The sequence below is a fragment of the Rhinoderma darwinii genome, chromosome 4 (assembly GCF_050947455.1).
Source record: "Rhinoderma darwinii isolate aRhiDar2 chromosome 4, aRhiDar2.hap1, whole genome shotgun sequence".
NCBI lineage: Eukaryota > Metazoa > Chordata > Amphibia > Anura > Rhinodermatidae > Rhinoderma > Rhinoderma darwinii.
Genome location: NC_134690.1, coordinates 150,660,993 through 150,678,608, shown reverse-complemented (window position 1 = coordinate 150,678,608; position 17,616 = coordinate 150,660,993). Strand labels below are relative to the sequence as shown.

Below are 17,616 nucleotides of genomic sequence, written 5' to 3'. Positions count from 1 at the left end.
CCCCATACAGTATAATGCCCCATAGCTGCCCCCATACAATATAATGACCCCATCATTGCGCTCATACAGTATAATGCCCACACAAATTCCCCCATACAGTATAAAGCCAACAGAGATACCCCTATACATATAATATATAATATAACATATAATGCCCACATAGATGCCTCCAGACAGTAAAATTGCCAAACAAATTCCCCCATACAGTATAATGCCCCATAGCTTCTCCCATACAGTATAATGCCCCATAGCTGCCCTATACAGTATAATGCCCCATACAGTATAATGCCCCTATAGCTGGCACCATACAGTATAATACACCCTTAGTTTCCAACATAAAGTATAATGCCCCCATATTTGCCCCATAAAGTATAATGCCCACACAGATACCCCGCACAGTGTAATCTCTACATAGCTGCCCTATACAGTATAATGCCGACACATATGCCCCCATACATTATAATGCCCACACAAATTCTCCCATACAGTATAATGCCCACACAAATTCCCCCATACTGTATAATGCCCCATAGATGCCCCCATACAGCATAATGCCCGACAGCTGCCCACATACAGTGTAATGCCCCCACATCTCCCTGCATACGATATAATGGCCCTATTGCTGCCACCATACAGTATAATGTCTACTTAGCTGCCCCCATAAAGTATAATGCCCCCATAGCTGCCCCCACACCGTATAATGCCCCCATAGCCGCCCCATATAATATAATGCCTCTTTAGCTGCCACCATACAGTATAATTCGCCAGGGTGCCTAATAAAAAAAAGGATTTGTCCATGGACAACCATCTTTTTTGAGGCAGCTCCCTTGATGGTGAGCTTGTCGCAAGGATCCAACTTCTGAAAATCCCAGCAATTAGCCGTTATCACTGGGGTACGCTTCTAGCATATCCACATTTCCCCTTCATAGGTGCATATTTTCTTTAACTGCGTTTTTATTGAAAAAAGAGATTTTAGATCCAGTACAAAAATATACACATGTGTGTAACAAGAGTACAGACATTCTAAAGTAGTAAATTCAGGACAATAATGAAAACCAGCAAGACATGTATAGTCGGCACATAAGCAGAGGATAGCCAGCATCCCATTACAGCATAAGAGAAGCGCAGTAAATATGTGAATAACAGTAGCATATCAGGCAGGAATGCAGCAAGAGAAAATAGACCTTAGTACAACAACACAACAAACAACATAGAAGACAAAAAGACAAGACATAGGACCCAAAAGGAGGGGAGGGAAGTGGAAAGATTCTAAGGCATCTCTTCTGATCAGGGGACATGCTGATCAGGGACATCAATGATTATAAGTGACAAGTAAGGGAGAAAACATCACATGCATTCCAAATGTTCAGGAAATCATCCAATTTGTCAAGAATCACTGCTGTAAGATGTTCCAAGCATCTAATATCCTTAATTCTAGAATATAAATCCGCTAGGGTTGGAGGATTAGATTGTTTCCAGGATCGGGCTATGATGCCTTCATAGGTGCATATTTAATTCAATGGGTAACCATGTTCTACTTGGTCCCAATGAGTCATCCAAAGAGAATTGCTCTTTGCAGCAGCTTTCCCCTCTGACTAATAGCTGTCTATGACTTCCTTATAGGGCATATAGACAGGTGTTGTCCTAAGTGGACTACCCCTTTAATAGCTGTAGCATGAACAGTAAAACTAAAGCAAATTGTCTACGCTGTTTCTGTAATTCCCTTAAAAGTAAATAGGAGTTACAGAAATAGCATAGCACAGCGAGCTCAGATGTTTCTGTACTCCAAAGCACCTCTTAACTCAGTGGCCGGAGAGCAGAGAAGGTAGGATGGGGGTGGTGAGGGGGCCCCGTTCTTGAAATAGGTGTGGCTCTTAAACTGTGGGACAGTTGGTTTTTTTATCAGATTACTGGACAGCGCCTCGTGATAATTACAAGATAGGTAATGCAATTACTCCAAATTTTTATGTAAATAATTATTTGTTTAAAATGGAAAACGGTGTTCATAAATAAACGTAATTATGTTGATAAAAAAATAAAACTTGTACACGTGTCATAGCAGGAATTTTAAATCTTACTGTGGTGGAATACATTGCTTTAAAACAATATCCTTATTTATTATTTACTTATCTTGTATCTTATTCTTTGATGGCAGCGCTGTACATACAAAAATATGATTAGCTTACATAATGTATTATTTAGAATGGTAACATTTCATATATGTTCACACTATAAAATAAATGAATATATATATTTCTATTATTTTTATTCAAATAAAATCAACTGTTTCAAGAATGCAATTTGTTAACAAAATAAATATCCAATTCATTTTATTTTATAGAAGCAAGCCAGTTACATCAGAGGATAACAGAGAGTGTGTACCATGCACCCATGAATTCCTGTATTAGCAGGTAAGATGGAATATGTATGCCACTTCAAGCACCATTCTATAATTTATTCGTGCATTTTTGGTGGAAATAATTCCCTCATAGGACAAGAGATAATAAAATGTAATTAAAAAAAGTCTAATTCAAAATTAAAAATAATGTTATTTTCTTGAAAATGGTTCGCCATTAGTTTCCCACATAATTTTAACAGCCCCTAGAATAAAGATAACTTATTATTTATATCGCACGTCGCATTGCGTAAAAAAAAAAAGACGATGGTGGATATACAGTAAGCCAATGGCTATAGTTAGAGTGAATGGAACTTTATTGGCTCCTTTCCCCATCAAAAATGGCACAAGACAAGGATGCCTGCTTTCCCCCTCTTTTATGCATTGGCTATGGAACATTTAGCCAATGCTATTCTAAGCAACCTAGATATACAAGGCGTTCCAATAGGCAGAATGCAATATAAATTAGCTCTTTAATTCGATGACTTGCTCCTATACATATCTAACTCTATTATCTCCTACACATTGGTCATCAGGGAAATTGAACGCTATAGCCGCGTTAGTAATTTTAAGGTCAATTACAACAAAACCAAAGCATTAAACATGCCTCTGGCCCCACATACTGTATCTCATTCCTTTTCCTTTAAAGAGGCTCTGTCACCAGATTTTCAAACCCTTATCTCCTATTGCAGCAGATCGGCGCTGCAATGTAGATAACAGTAACGTTTTGTTTTTTCAAAAACGAGCATTTTTGGCCAAGTTATGACCATTTTTATATTTATGCAAATGAGCCTTTCTTATGTACAACTGGGCGTGTTTAAAGTTATGTCCGAGTGGGCGTGTATTGTGTGTGTACATCTGGGCGTTTTTACTTGTTTTACTAGCTGAGCGTTGTGAATAGAAGTGTATGATGCTGACGAATCAGCATCATCCACTTCTCTTCGTTACCACCCAGCTTCTGGCAGTGCACAGACACACAGTGTGTCCTCGCGAGATCACGCTGTGGCGTCACTCACTACCTCCCACAGGAACGTCATCGCGTCGGATGAGCGAGGACACGCTGTGTGTCTGTGCACTGCCAGAAGCTGGGTGGTAACGAAGAGAAGTGGATGATGCTGATTCGTCAGCATCATACACTTCTATTCACAACGCCCAGCTAGTAAAACAAGTAAAAACACCCAGATGTACACACACAATACACGCCCAGTTGGACATAACTTTAAACACGCCCAGTTGTACATAAGAAAGGCTCATTTGCATAAATATAAAAATGGTCATAACTTGGCCAAAAATGCTCGTTTTTGAAAAAACAAAAACGTTACTGTAATCTACATTGCAGCGCCGATCTGCTGCAATAGGAGATAGGGGTTTGAAAAGCTGGTGACAGAGCCTCTTTAAATGTGAACAAAAAGCAAACAAGTATTTAGGAGTGCAGATTCTATTATTATGTGGCTACAGATTTATATCCGATGAATTACGCCCCACTTCTGGCTCACACTACCAATGATCTCAAAAACCATTAAAAAAAAATCATTGTCATGGTTTGAGCAATTTAATGTAAACAAGATGGACATGCTTCATAGGTTTCTGTACTTATTTCAGACAGTTCCTATAAATCCTCCTCTTTCTTTTTTAAAGCAACTCTCAGTGGCGATGCACCATTTTGTTTGGGACTCAGCTAAGCCCCATATCATATTTGAGATGCTACATAGACCCCAGTTGTTAGGTGATGCCTTCCCTATTTTAAATTATATTATCATATAGCTGTTTTGCTTCGACCGATAGATTGGTTTTACTCCTTCCCCTTTGTGCAATGGATTCCGCTGGAGTTCACTCTCCGATTACCTTAAACTTCTTACCGTGGACCTGGATGAATTTTCCCTCCAGGACATCTGGGTTGCCAATACTAAAACAACATGCTCTGACTGTGTGGGGGAAATTACTTTGTGAAGGTAGTTTATCTTCCATTCTGTTCCCTCTCTTTGATTGCCCTGCTTTTCCACCAACAATGGGTCAATTGATATCGTCCACATGGGCAATTGATTCTTTGGAGGTGATTCGTAAGTCCTGCCCGGGGAGACAAATATCATGGCTATCTTATGTACAGTTTCGAAATTTTATAAACACAATACCTGACCAAATGTCTTGTATCGCACAAAGACCTTTTTCAAGGAACTCCTACTTCTAACCACACAATTTATGGGATTGTACAAAATCTTTTTTTGCACACCCTTACCTATATCACTAGATCTTAGGTGCAAGAATTAGGCATAATGCTTTCTACGGAAGAATGACACAAGATATATTAAGGGCCCTTTTACACGGGCCAATAATCGAACAAACAAGCATTCAGATAAAGGCTAGTTTCCGATCATTGCCCTGTGTAAACAGGGCAATGATCAGCCAATGAACAAGCAAACGCTTGTTCATCGGCTGATCGTATCGTTTATGCAGCATGAAATATTATTTTTGTCGGCAGCACATCTCCCTGTGCTGCCGACATGTTGAAAATGTATGGGGACGAACGATTGTAAAAACTATCACTCATCCCCATGCATTGCTCCTTGTGAAAGAAGTAAATGAGTGCTAATCAACAAGCTCGTTTACTCACCCACAAAATGCCAATGCCTTATATCACAATCAGGAGAAAAATAACAAAATGTTATCTAAGTGGTTCAGAGTACCTACAGTGTTAGGCATCATTTACACGAGCGTAATATACGCGCGTGCGACGCGCGTGCTTTTCACGCGTGTCGTACGCACCTATATTAGTCTATGGGGGCATGCAGACATTCCGTGAGTTTTGCGCAGCGTGAGTCCGCTGCGTAAAACTCACGACATGTCCTTTCTTTGTGCGCTGTTCGCGCATCACACACCTATTGAAGTCAATGGATGCGTGAAAACCACGCATGCCGCACGGAAGCACTGTCAAACTCTGAATGTATGTATAGAATAAACCCAAAAGCACTCCAAGAACACTCGACTATATTGGTTTTCAAGGAAGAATTATTTATTTTCATTCATTCCAAATGGTATTTTTCAGAACAGAATTTATTAAGGCAAGCGATAGGCGTTTATAACGTTTCGGCCCAACCAAGGCCTTTCTCACAATCGCTGTAAGGAAAATAAAAATTACAAAATCATATATATTGTATGGAACAAAAATAAATGTTAAAGATTGTATCAATGATAAATTCTACAATTTAAGTTGAAATCACAAAAATGATCCAGATGAGTTGCAGAGATCAACACATATATGTAAGTTAGATATCGTACAAAATGAACAAAACATGTTTCAACGATAAGCACACATGGCCATTATGATCAGGTGCATGTAGATTCATATATTAGTAGTGATTATCCTTCGTAAACCAGGGTATACAGGATATCTCAGGGAACATACGGTGGAGACACACAAAATTATGTAAATCACAGTTTATAGAGTAAGCATGGTCAAGACATACATGCAGGAACTTGTTGGAAAGGTATTAATAAAATACCTCTCAGGACCATACCATAAAGTACCGGCAAAAGAGAGGAATAGTGATTAAGAATATAAAAGAAGAAGCGAGGAATAGTGATACCCAATATAGAAGTGGAAGGATACACATGGAAAAACAGGACCAAAGGTATCTAAAGTGTACACTTGTCAGGAGTGTCGTACCTGCATGAAGTTTTGAAGGAGTATAGTGGTATATCGGTGTCTGCCAGACACTCCAAGCTGTGAGTATGTTCATAGTAGCGTCCATATATATGGCGCCAGCTCCTCATACCAGATATCCGGTACGTGATATGCAAAACTATTCTGACACATGCGCAGTCTGTAAGATGCCGTGACTCTGTGGAACGCAAGCCGTCCTCATCACTATAGAGCCTATTCCGAACTTGTAAGTACTCTCCCTTCTACTGATGGCATAATCAAGTCTATGTAACGGAATTACAGCCCTATTTCAGGAGACATGATGTTTATTTGACGTATATGTGAAATCTAACAGTTAAAATAATATAGGATACGTAATGTATAGGACATGGCATTGAATATCATACATATAATGGTGAAAATGGTCTCAGTCCATGTAGGTTTAGAATGACATTAAATATCGTAAATATACTATCACTATGATAGGTCTGGGTCTAAATATATAATGGCGAAAAGTCTAAATCCATATGACTTTATTATGATATGGTCAGAGAACTATATGTGTATATAGGATGATATGATCAAAGAGCTGTCTATATTATATAGAGTATGGTGTTAGAGTATCGTCACTGTTTAGTAAAGAAATATGTAAAGAAAATAATGTAAAGACAAATTATACATATCACGATATAGAGGTAGAGGGCGGGAGTAGAGAAAAGATTAGTAGATTACGACAAAAATAGAAAGAGAATGGATAATACATGAAGAAACAGTTGGTGAACCGGTTTTATGGTACCTGTATCTGGTCGCAAAACGCACATGCTCGTGTAAACGAGGCCTTAGATAGGATGTTCCCCTCCGTTTATGCTCTTTGTTGGTGCTGTGAAGCAGAAATTCACTTTATTCTCCAAATTTGGTTGACTTTATTCTCCACATTCACACGACAGGGTCCGGGTGTCTGCCGATAAAAACTGCCATTTTGGTCTGTTTCTCTCTACCGCTTTGCATCTGTCTGTTTTGCATCCATTCCAGGCTGTGTTTCCGTTTTTAATGGCCGACTGTGACGCGTTTTGCATCCATTTTTCACTATCCATTTTAAAAAACAAATTCATTTCATTTGTCAATTTTTGGGGTCTCACCCCACTAAAAACACCCACAGGAAGGTCACATGATCACTCAGTCACCATTTTCTCTTGCTTTCAGAGTATAGAGAGCTTTGTCTAATCTCTCACTTTTTTGCATTGGTTTCTGCCTTTTTCTCTGCTATTTTTTACTTGCTACTATGTCCTCAACCATTGAACCATGTACTGCAGCTTTGGTTGATATCTTGGCAATTCGTACAGCAGTTGCAGATGTTGATTCCCTCTGTAGATAGTGCCACAGTGCCGCCTGTAGATAGTACCACACAGCCCCCTGAAGTAGTGCCACACAGCCCCCTGTAGGTAGTGTCACACAGCCCCCCTCGAAGTAGTGCCACACAGACCCTGTAGGTAGTGCCACACAGCCCCCTTGTAGGTAGTGTCACACAGCCCTCATGTAGGTGGTGCCACACAACCCCCTTGTAGGTGGTGCCACACAACCCCATTGTAGGTGGTGCCACACCGCCCCCTTGTAGGTGGTGCCACACAGCCCCTTTGTAGGTGGTGCCAGACAGCTCGCTAGTTGGTGGTGCCACACAGCCCCCTTGTAGGTAGTGCCACACAGCTCCCTTGTAGGCAGTCACACAGCTCCCTGTAGGTAGTGCCACACAGCCTCCTGTAGGTAGTTCCACGCAGCCCCATTGTAGGTAGTGCCACGCAGCCCCCTTGTAGGTAGTGCTACACAGCCCCCTTGTAGGTAGTGCCATACACCACCCCCTTGTAGATAGCGCTACACCCCCTCCCTGTGCACAACGCCATTGGGGCTCCCTCTAGGAGTGGAATCCCCAGCCAGAGCGTCGGCTGACAGGAGGAGAGAGCGAGCGGCAGAAAACACGGCCATCAGGAGGATCACATCCCATCTATGGGAGCCATGTCCTATTTTTCTTGCAGTCCGGGCTCCGGGCAATGCACGCACTGTGGAAACCACAGACGTGTGTATTGTCCCATAGGATAGAATGTATTCTATACTATCCTCAATTACGGATAGTATGCGGCCGCAAATGCACGGTCGCGTGCATGAAGCCTTAGGCCTCTTCTGGACTGCAGTCTTTGAGATTTAAAGTCATGTCACGCTCTGTGACAGAATGGCAATCTGAGGTGAATCTATCTGCTATTGACGGGCCATTGCCACCTATCAGAGGAGACCTTCTACGCCACTGCTCCCCACTCAGTGATACCTAGGCCCTGAAAATCAACTAATGTTCCATCTATTCAGGAGTGTATATCTGAGGTGAATCATTTAATGCTGGTGGAACAAATGATAGCAGAGGATGACGATAAATATGACAAGTTCCTAGAAACGAGGTTGACCTGGATTGGTTTGTGGCTCTAGTTCAGAAATTGAGTGATTGCGCCGTTAACATAACATACGTTCTCCATCTAATACAACTTCCTCACTAGGTAAATCTTTCCTTTGCTCCCCTCCTTTATTATATAAAAAAATGTCATACTCTTTCCCCCCTTTCCTCAACTTTCCCGTCCCCCCCCCCTCTTGTTCTCTTTATACTCTCTTTCTTTTTTTCTTTACCGCAAGATAAAGGTGCAGATATAAGCGCTTTTCATAATTGTTTTATTAGTCAATATTATTATTATATGTTCACATGTACTGTAGATAATTTTTCTCTCAGTACAGGTTGTATGATGGGTCTATAAAGCGGACCTGTCATGTCCCGAAAAAAGTTAAATTGTCACCATACCTGGATTCCTGCCTAACAAATTATTCAAGGAATTTTTTGGTTCTCTCCATGTGCCTCCGTTCCCCCTTCAATCAGCGCCGTTAATTTCAGCCACTTATATACTAATTCATTAATAAATTCATAACTTGCCAGTTTTCACCATCCAGTATCAAAGGGGCGTGAACCTAAGCTGTGCATGTCCCGTTTAAGTCTGACAGTTCACAACATTTTGCTAGTTGTTCAAATTTTTCCTATAAAGGCTATGTACACTTTTGAAGTAATTTTTAAAAAAATCAAATCAATGTTTTATCTGATTTAAAACAACTTTTAAATAGATTTTTATAAAAAAAGATGTTTTACTTTTCAAGATACAGCTTTTATGTATCCTGAACTTAGATCTGATGATTTTTATATGGATCCTGCATGTCAGAGACACGCAGGACCTGCTGTCACCGGAGCCATCAGTGCAGCTGACCTGATGGAATCAGCTTTGACGGAAGGATACAGCTTCTATGTATACAGGATACATAGAAGCTGTATCCTAAAAAAAGTAATTACATTTTTTAAGAAAAATCTATTTAAAAGTTGTTTAAACTGAGATAAAAAGGTGTACATATTCAGACTGACAAGTTGATATGTGACATTCTATTCGTACACTGTTTTTACAATAACACTGGACTTTTCATGTTTTTTTGCTTCCTTTTTGTATTGTTAAAAAACTTTCCATTTTCAATAAAAAGGTATTATGCAAAAAAAAGGTTGCTCGTATTACCCTTTTTTTTTTCATTCCCCCTCCCCCCACAAAAATTATAAAATGTAGTCAATTAATTACATTTACCCCAAAGTGGAAACAATAAAAACTAAAATTCATCCTGTAAAATAACAAGCCGTCATATGGATACATTGATGGACAAATAAAAAAGTTATTTCTCTCAGAATACAGCGACACAAAATGACTTTTCGCCCTAAAACACGTTTTTATTATGCATAAGCACTAAAACATAAAATGACTATATATAATTGATATTGCCGCATTTGTACCGACCCGTATTATAAAGCTAACATGTTATTTTTACCACACGGTAAACAGTGGTGAAAAAAACCGCAAAAAAACAATGGCGGAATAGTTGTTTTTTTGGGGTTTTATTGCGCAAACTTCCGAAAAAAATAAATAAAAGCTAATCAATTAATGATATGTACCACAAAATGGTGCCATTGAAAATATAAGTCGTTCTGCAAAAAAAAACAAGCTTACATACATCTAAATCAACGAAAAAAAAAAAAAGTTATGGTTCTTGGTAAAATTATGGATCCTCCAATACAGAAGTGAACACAGCCTTAGGGATGCTTATGATAAAATATAATGACCTACTGTATAACAAAGTTGCTTCTGTGTATTTATATGATACACACAAATATTTCTCAGATATGACTGCATATATATATGTTCCTTTTCCTATTGAGAGTGTTATTCTATTGATACTGACACTGTGTTATTCTTGTTCTGTGTTCTTAGAGCCATCTTTTTGAATTTATTCTAGTCTATAAAATATTCTACTTCTAAATTCTAGGTGTCAGATTTAACTCCCAGATTTAGGCCCCATGCACACGACTGTAAAACTCCCGTAATTACGGCCCGTAATTACGGCCCGTAATTACGGGCCCATAGACTTCTATTGGCTACAGGTACCTCACCGTATGCTTATGGGAAGGTGCCCGTGCCGTTGAAAAAGATAGAACATGTCCTATTTCAGGCCGTAATTACGGCACGGGCAGCCCATAGAAGTCGATGGGGCTCCCGTAATTACGGGTGACTACGTGTGTGCACCCGTAATTACGAGAGCGTTGCTAGGTGACGTCAGTAAATAGTCACTGTCCAGGGTGCTGAAAGAGTTAAACGATCGGCAGTAACTGTTTTAGCACCCTGGACAGTGGCTACCGATCACAATATAGATAAAGCTGTAAAAAAAAAAAAAAGACGTTCATACTTACCCAGAACTCCCTGCTTCTTCCTCCAGTCCGGCCTACTGGGATGACGTTACAGCCCATGTGACCGCTGCAGCCAATCACAGGCCAATCACTGGCTGCAGCGGTCCCATGGGCTGCCGCGTCATCCAGAGAGGTCAGACTGGATGTCAAGAGAGGGACGCGTCACCAAGACAACGGCCAGGTAAGTATGAATTTCTTTTACTTTTATTACGGAAAGGGCTGTCCCTTCTCTCTATCCTGCACTGATAGAAAGAAGGAGCTGCCGATTAGTGCAGTCCAATTTTGCAGCCAAAAACGTGCCCGTAAATACTGGTGAAATACGGGTCGAATACGTGTGACCAAGGACCCGTATTTACGCCAGTATTTACGGGTGGACAAAAATACGGTCGTGTGCATGGTGCCTTAAGTAAGATAATGACTAGGAAGTAAAGAGTTGGATGATATGTTTGGTACACAAAGTTGGAAAGAGGGTCAGTGGCAATGGGAAGATAAAGAATAGATGATAGTTGAGGGGAAAAATATAGCTACTACTTAATATTTACTGTTTAAGGCCTCATGCACACAAACATATTTTTTTCCTCCCGTAAATACTGGCATAAATACAGGTCCTTGGTCACACGTATTCGACCCGTATTGCACCAGTATTTACGGACCTGTGCCCGTAAATACGGGTCCGGTGTCACCAATATTCCACCCGCATTTACGGGCACGTTTTTGCTGCAAAATTGCACTGCACTAATCGGCAGCCCCTTCTCTCTATCAGTGCAGGATAGAGAGAAGGGGCAGCCCTTTCTGAGGTAAAAGTAAAAGAAATTCATACTTACCTGGCCGTTGTCTTGGTGATGCGTCCCTCTTTCGACATCCAGGCCGACCTCCATGTGACCGCTGCAGCCTGTGATTGGCCTGTGATTGGCTGCAGCGGTCACATGGGCTGAAACGTCATCCGGGGAGGCCGGACTGGAGGAATAAGCAGGGAGTTCTGGGTAAGTATGAACTTCTATTTTTTTTACACGTTGATTTATATTGTGATCAGAAGTCACTGTCCAGGGTGCTGAAAGAGTTACTGCCGATCGTTTAACCCTTTCAGCACCCTGGACAGTGACTATCCACTGACGTCGCCTAGCAACGCTCCCGTAATTACGTGTGCACACACGTAGTCACCCGTAATTACGGGAGCCCCATAGACTTCTATGAGCCTGCCCGTGCCGTAATTACGGCCTAAACTAGGACATGTTCTATCTTTTTCAACAGCCCGGGCACCTTCCCGTAAGCATACGGGGAGGTACCCGTGGCCAATAGAAGTCTACGGCCCATGATTACGGGTGTTTTTACGTTCGTGTGCATGGGGCCTTAGATGGACATTGTCATTTTTAATAGCTTTAGTTTCCTAATATTTCCTGCTTGAATCAAAGAATTGTTTAGTCAATACATTTTTATATTTATGAATTACTACTGTGTCCTTAGACTTCATTTTATTTTTGTTTGGTTGAGCTTTGCATCAAAAATAGATTAACATTAGAATGATTTATTGTCTTTGTTCTGCTTTATTGAAAAAGGCCAAATAAAACGTCATTAAACAATCAAAATAAAGCAGAGTCAGCCAGCAATAACAAGAACAGAACATCAAGTCCAGTCAGGAGACAAGCTAAAGGTAAGAGTATTCTCCTTAAACATCTTAATGATGTAACTTTAACATGAAATAGACAAATTAAAAAATCCATGATCATTATTCATCAGTTTGTTTTATATTGTCTTTCACGATAAAAAGTTCAAATGCATTATACCTTTCTGTAAAATGTAATGGGACTGAATACAGATGTCTTCTAGGCAATGTTCCCTTTAAGTCTTGGCAGCTCCTGAGCGGGGCAGTTAGGGAGCAGGGTGAGTCTCCATCAATGGTGGGCGATCTGATGACCAAAAGTAATACCCCCAGTAAATGCTAATGTAGCGACTAAATAAGAGGATAAGAAAACTTATTTTAAATTAGTTTTAATTACTTTTTTAAATACTATAATATTACAAGTCCAGCAGTAAAATAGACAGTCATAAACACCAATTATAGCATCAATGAAAGAATCCCTCTCTTACACCACTGTCCTTATAGATAGCACCACACAGACCCCCTGTAGATAGCGCCACACAGACCCCCTGTAGATAGCGCCACACAGCCCCTGTAGATAGCGACACACCCCCTGTAGATAGTGCCACACAGCCCCCTGTAGATAGCAACACACACAGCAGCCCCCCTGTAGATTGCATCACACATCCCCATGTAGATAGCGTCACCCCTGTAGATAGCATCACACGCAGCCCCTGTAGATCGCGCCACACGTAGACGCCTTGTAAATAGCGCCACGCAGACCCCCTGTAGATACTGCTGCACAGCCCTCTATAGATAGTGCCACACAGCCCCCTATAGATAGTGCCAGACAACCCCCTGTAGATAGTGCCGCAAAGCACCCAGTAGATACTGCCATACAGACCCCCATATAAATAGTGCCACGGAGCTCCCCTATAAATAGTGCCACACAGCCCCGCTATAGATAGTGCCACGCAGCCCCCTGTAGAAAGTGCCACGCAGCCCCCTGTAGATAGTGCCACGCAGCCCCTTATAGATAGTGCCACACAGCCCCCTGTAAATAGTGCCACACAGCCCCCTGTAGGTAGTGCCATGCAGACCCGCCATGTAGATAGTGCCACACAGACCCCCGTTTAGATAGTACCACACAGACCCCCCTTGTAGATAATGCCACACAGACCCCCCTGTAGATAGTGCCACACAGACCCCCTGTAGATAGTGCCACGCAGCCCCTTATAGATAGTGCCACACAGCCCCCTGTAAATAGTGCCACACAGCCCCCTGTAGGTAGTGCCATGCAGACCCGCCATGTAGATAGTGCCACACAGACCCCCGTTTAGATAGTACCACACAGACCCCCCTTGTAGATAATGCCACACAGACCCCCCTGTAGATAGTGCCACACAGACCCCCTGTAGATAGTGCCACACAGATCCCCCAGAAGATAGTGCCACACAGACCCCCGTGTAGATAGTGCCAGACAGAGCCCCCTGTAGATAGTTCTACACAGACCCCCCTGTAGATAGTGCCACTCAGACCAACCTGTAGATAGTGCCACACAGACCCCCCCTGTAGCTAGTTCTACACAGACCCCTCCTGTTGATAGTGCCACACAGACCCCCCTGTAGATAGTGCCACACAGACCTCCCTGTAGATAGTGCCACACAGACCCCCCTGTAGATAGTGCCACATCAATTCTCCCTGTATATAGTGCTACAAAGCCCCCCTCTCCCCTTGTATATAGTGCTACACAGCCCCCTCTCCCCTTATATATAGTGCTACACAGCCCCCTCTCCCCTTATATATAGTGCTACACAGCCCCCCTCTCTGCCTGTATATAGTGCTACACAGCCCTCCTCCTCCCCTTGTGTATATAGCACTACACAGCCCCCCTCTCCCCTTGTATATAGTGTTACACAGCCCCCTCCTCCCCTCGTATATAGTGCTACATAGCCCTCCTCCTCCCCTTGTGTATATAGTGCTACACAGCCCCCGTCCCCTTGTATATAGTCCTACACAGCCCCCCTCCCCCCGTATATAGCACTACACAGCCCCATTCCTCCCCTTGTATATAGCGCTACACAGCCCCCTCCCCCTTGTGTATATAGTGTTACACAGCAATTCCCTCCCCCGTATATAGCGCTACACAGCCCTACTCCTCCCCTTGTGTATATAGTGTTACACAGCAATTCCCTCCCCCGTATATAGCGCTACACAGTCCTACTGCTCCCCTTGTGTATATAGTGCTACACAGCCCCCCTCCCCTTGTGTATATAGTGCTACACAGCCCCCCTCCTCCCCTTCTTTATATAGTGTTACACAGCACTTCCCTCCCCCCGTATATAGCGCTACACAGCCCTACTCCTCCCCTTGTATATAGCGCTACACAGCCACTGTCCCCCCTTGTGTATATAGTGCTTCACAGCCCCCCTCCTCCCCTTGTGTATACAGTGTTACACAGCAATTCCCTCCCCCAATATATAGCGCTATAGAGCCCCACTCCTCCCCTTGTATGTAAGGCTACACAGCCCCCCTCCCCCACAGCTCCTTAAAAAAAGAAAAAGATTGTACTTACCTTGCCCCGCTCCCGCAACAGACGGAGCGCTACACTGCCTCTCCGGTGGGATGCATGCGCACACCGGTGTGATGTGATGTCACCACGCGGGCCTGCGCGACTCCCAGCGCCTTATAGCCTGCAGGCCTAACGTGGCCTGCAGCCTATAGTATTCATTTGTATGTGCGTCCTGGGGATGCACACACAAGTAAATGTGGCTGTCGCTAGCACCGGAGCGCCCTCTACATCCGTCTGCCGCCCGTGACAGTGCGTAGGCTTTAAACTTTAGTGAGCGGGCGAACTGTGGAAGGTGCGCAATCGCGCACCTTATAGGGAACCCTGCTTCTAGGGTATTTTGTTCTGCATCATGCAATGCAATTTGTAGAAAGTCAAACAAATATACTGAGATCTAGCAGATAATTAAAACAGAATCTCTAAACATGAAAGTTGTGAAAAAAACAGGAAGTTTGTTTCAAACAAAGGTCAAAGCAAGTCAATGGTTCAAGAGCCAAACAATCTTTCACTTCTTTCAAACATAATTATAAATATGGAGTGTATATTATTTCTTAGAAATTGTGCAGTCCAGTCACCTAATTAAATGTAAATTATATAACATAATGCTAAAGTGCTCACTTTTGGTTTAGACTTTTTTTTTTTGACTTTTTTATTTCATAATTTTTCAGTGGACTTTTCATATGGGTACAAATTTAGTGTATTGACCTTTTTGAAGAGCAAATATTGATCTGTAGTGTAGATTTTTTTAAATTCTTATTTTCCATGCAGTACATGGTGCATTTCCTATTCATCAGCTAAGGTCCTGTCAAATGATGTTTGTTTGGCGTATGCACTTGGTGCAGAATAGTGTAGTGGACTTCGCTTCTCTATACAGAGTAATACATTTATTATGGGTCTTATGGGCGACGTATGCAGTAGCATGCTCCGCAGCCTTCCATCGGAGGTAGACATTGGCAGCTCAATCGTGATGTGAACAGAAATTTTCAGACTAGTAATGAAAAGAGGCATGGCGGGGTATGTGTTTTTCATCCAAAACATATGACAAAGGACTTTAAATTATATGATTGATGAGAATAATTGTCATCAGTCACATTAGTTATTTCCATTTATTCCAAAAATGTTTATTTCCACCACTAAAGTCATTGGGAGAACATTGTTTTTTCTATCTCGTGATTTTTAACATTGAAAACAATGGGATAATAAATGGAAAACATTGATGTCATCTCTGGAATCCTTCATTTCAATCCAACATCCCATTGTCTTTAATGGTAAAAATATGGATTAGATGATGGATCATATGATGGACATTGCGCCACGGCAGACAACAACTGATTCATCAATCCAATTGAAAGCAAATGGATCTATTTTGACTTCTGTTTCCAAATGTACCTTGCTCAAAAAAGAATGGACATGAAAAACTTCTAGTTGTGAACAGACTCTTAGCTTCAACTGACATGACCAAATGTTCATCTTATAACACTGGAACATGTTTACAGGATACAGCATGAGAGAGTGGACGATTTACTGACCTATTGGGCTCTAATCTGAGGAGCCATCCTGAAAAGCTCAGATCACCGATCAAAAGATTGTACAGGAAAAACTCCAGGTCCGGGTACTCTATAAACTATCGGACAATATTTTTTTTTTTAGAGAAAACACTAAACTTTCCTTTTTCTCTACTAGCTGGATGCTAACTAGCACTATGTATGTATAAAAGCTAGTGCAGACAAATAGTGGTGGCTATATTGACTGGATTTGAGTTTATTTTTTTATTACAGTGCAGATTACAGGGCACATAAGGAAATGAAGTGATCTGAAAGCTTACATAGATGTTTGTTCTTGTTAGACCATTCATTCAATTTCATGACTACACTGTGAAATTATCTTCCTTGTGGACAAAGTTCATTTATTACTACTTCATTTATTCTGCTTAGGACATCAGGGAGCTGGAGGAACACCACAGAAGGGCAAATATTAATATAAGATATGGAAGATCTCAGTTATGAGCAAAAGGTTATTTAAATGTATTAACTCTTGTGAAGAGAAGCGAAGGAGGGATAAGATACCTTTATGGAATTATATTAACCTATCTTATCAAAATTTTGTGGTGACTTATCCTATTTGTGGACCTCACAGGGTCACCTCTTACATTTTAAAGAAGGTAGATTTAAAGGGGTTGTCGAGTGACATATAATTGATGGCCTGTCAGGATAGGCCATCAGTATCTAATCGACGGGGATCCGACTCACAGTACCCCCACTGTGAAGTGGCTGCAGTGCTCCAGCGTGCACTGCTTCCTCTTCATTCCTTACACAGCTCCATACTGCACAACACCATCACATACTGTGTACAGTAATAGAACTTCCTCTTATTCACTTGAATAGGAGGAGGCTGATATACTGGGCACCGTCACTAAGGATGTCAAGGCATTGTGCAGTACGGAGCTGTGTACGCATTAAAGGGGAGGCAGCAGTCACCGGAGCAATGTCACCCTTTTTAAACAGCTGATCAACGGGGGGTGCAGAAAGTCAATCATATATTGATGGACTATTCTGAGGTTAGGCTATCAATTGTATGTCACCGGACAACACCTTTAATCTCAATATATCAAAGTGTTTCTTAAAAGTCT

The 17,616-nt window shown here is 41.7% G+C and overlaps 1 protein-coding gene across 3 annotated transcripts in view; it reads left to right on the top strand.

Moving 5' to 3' along the window:
- The window catches only part of MCF2L2 (MCF.2 cell line derived transforming sequence-like 2), a 396,533-nt gene that overhangs the window by 316,732 nt on the left and 62,185 nt on the right, over positions 1 to 17,616 (top strand). For all 3 annotated transcript variants that reach the window (XM_075861683.1, XM_075861681.1, XM_075861682.1), the window contains exons 25-26: positions 2,342 to 2,411; positions 12,396 to 12,490. In XM_075861683.1, coding sequence (XP_075717798.1) covers positions 2,342 to 2,411; positions 12,396 to 12,490 — 165 coding nt within the window. The remainder of the gene's footprint in view (positions 1 to 2,341; positions 2,412 to 12,395; positions 12,491 to 17,616) is intronic.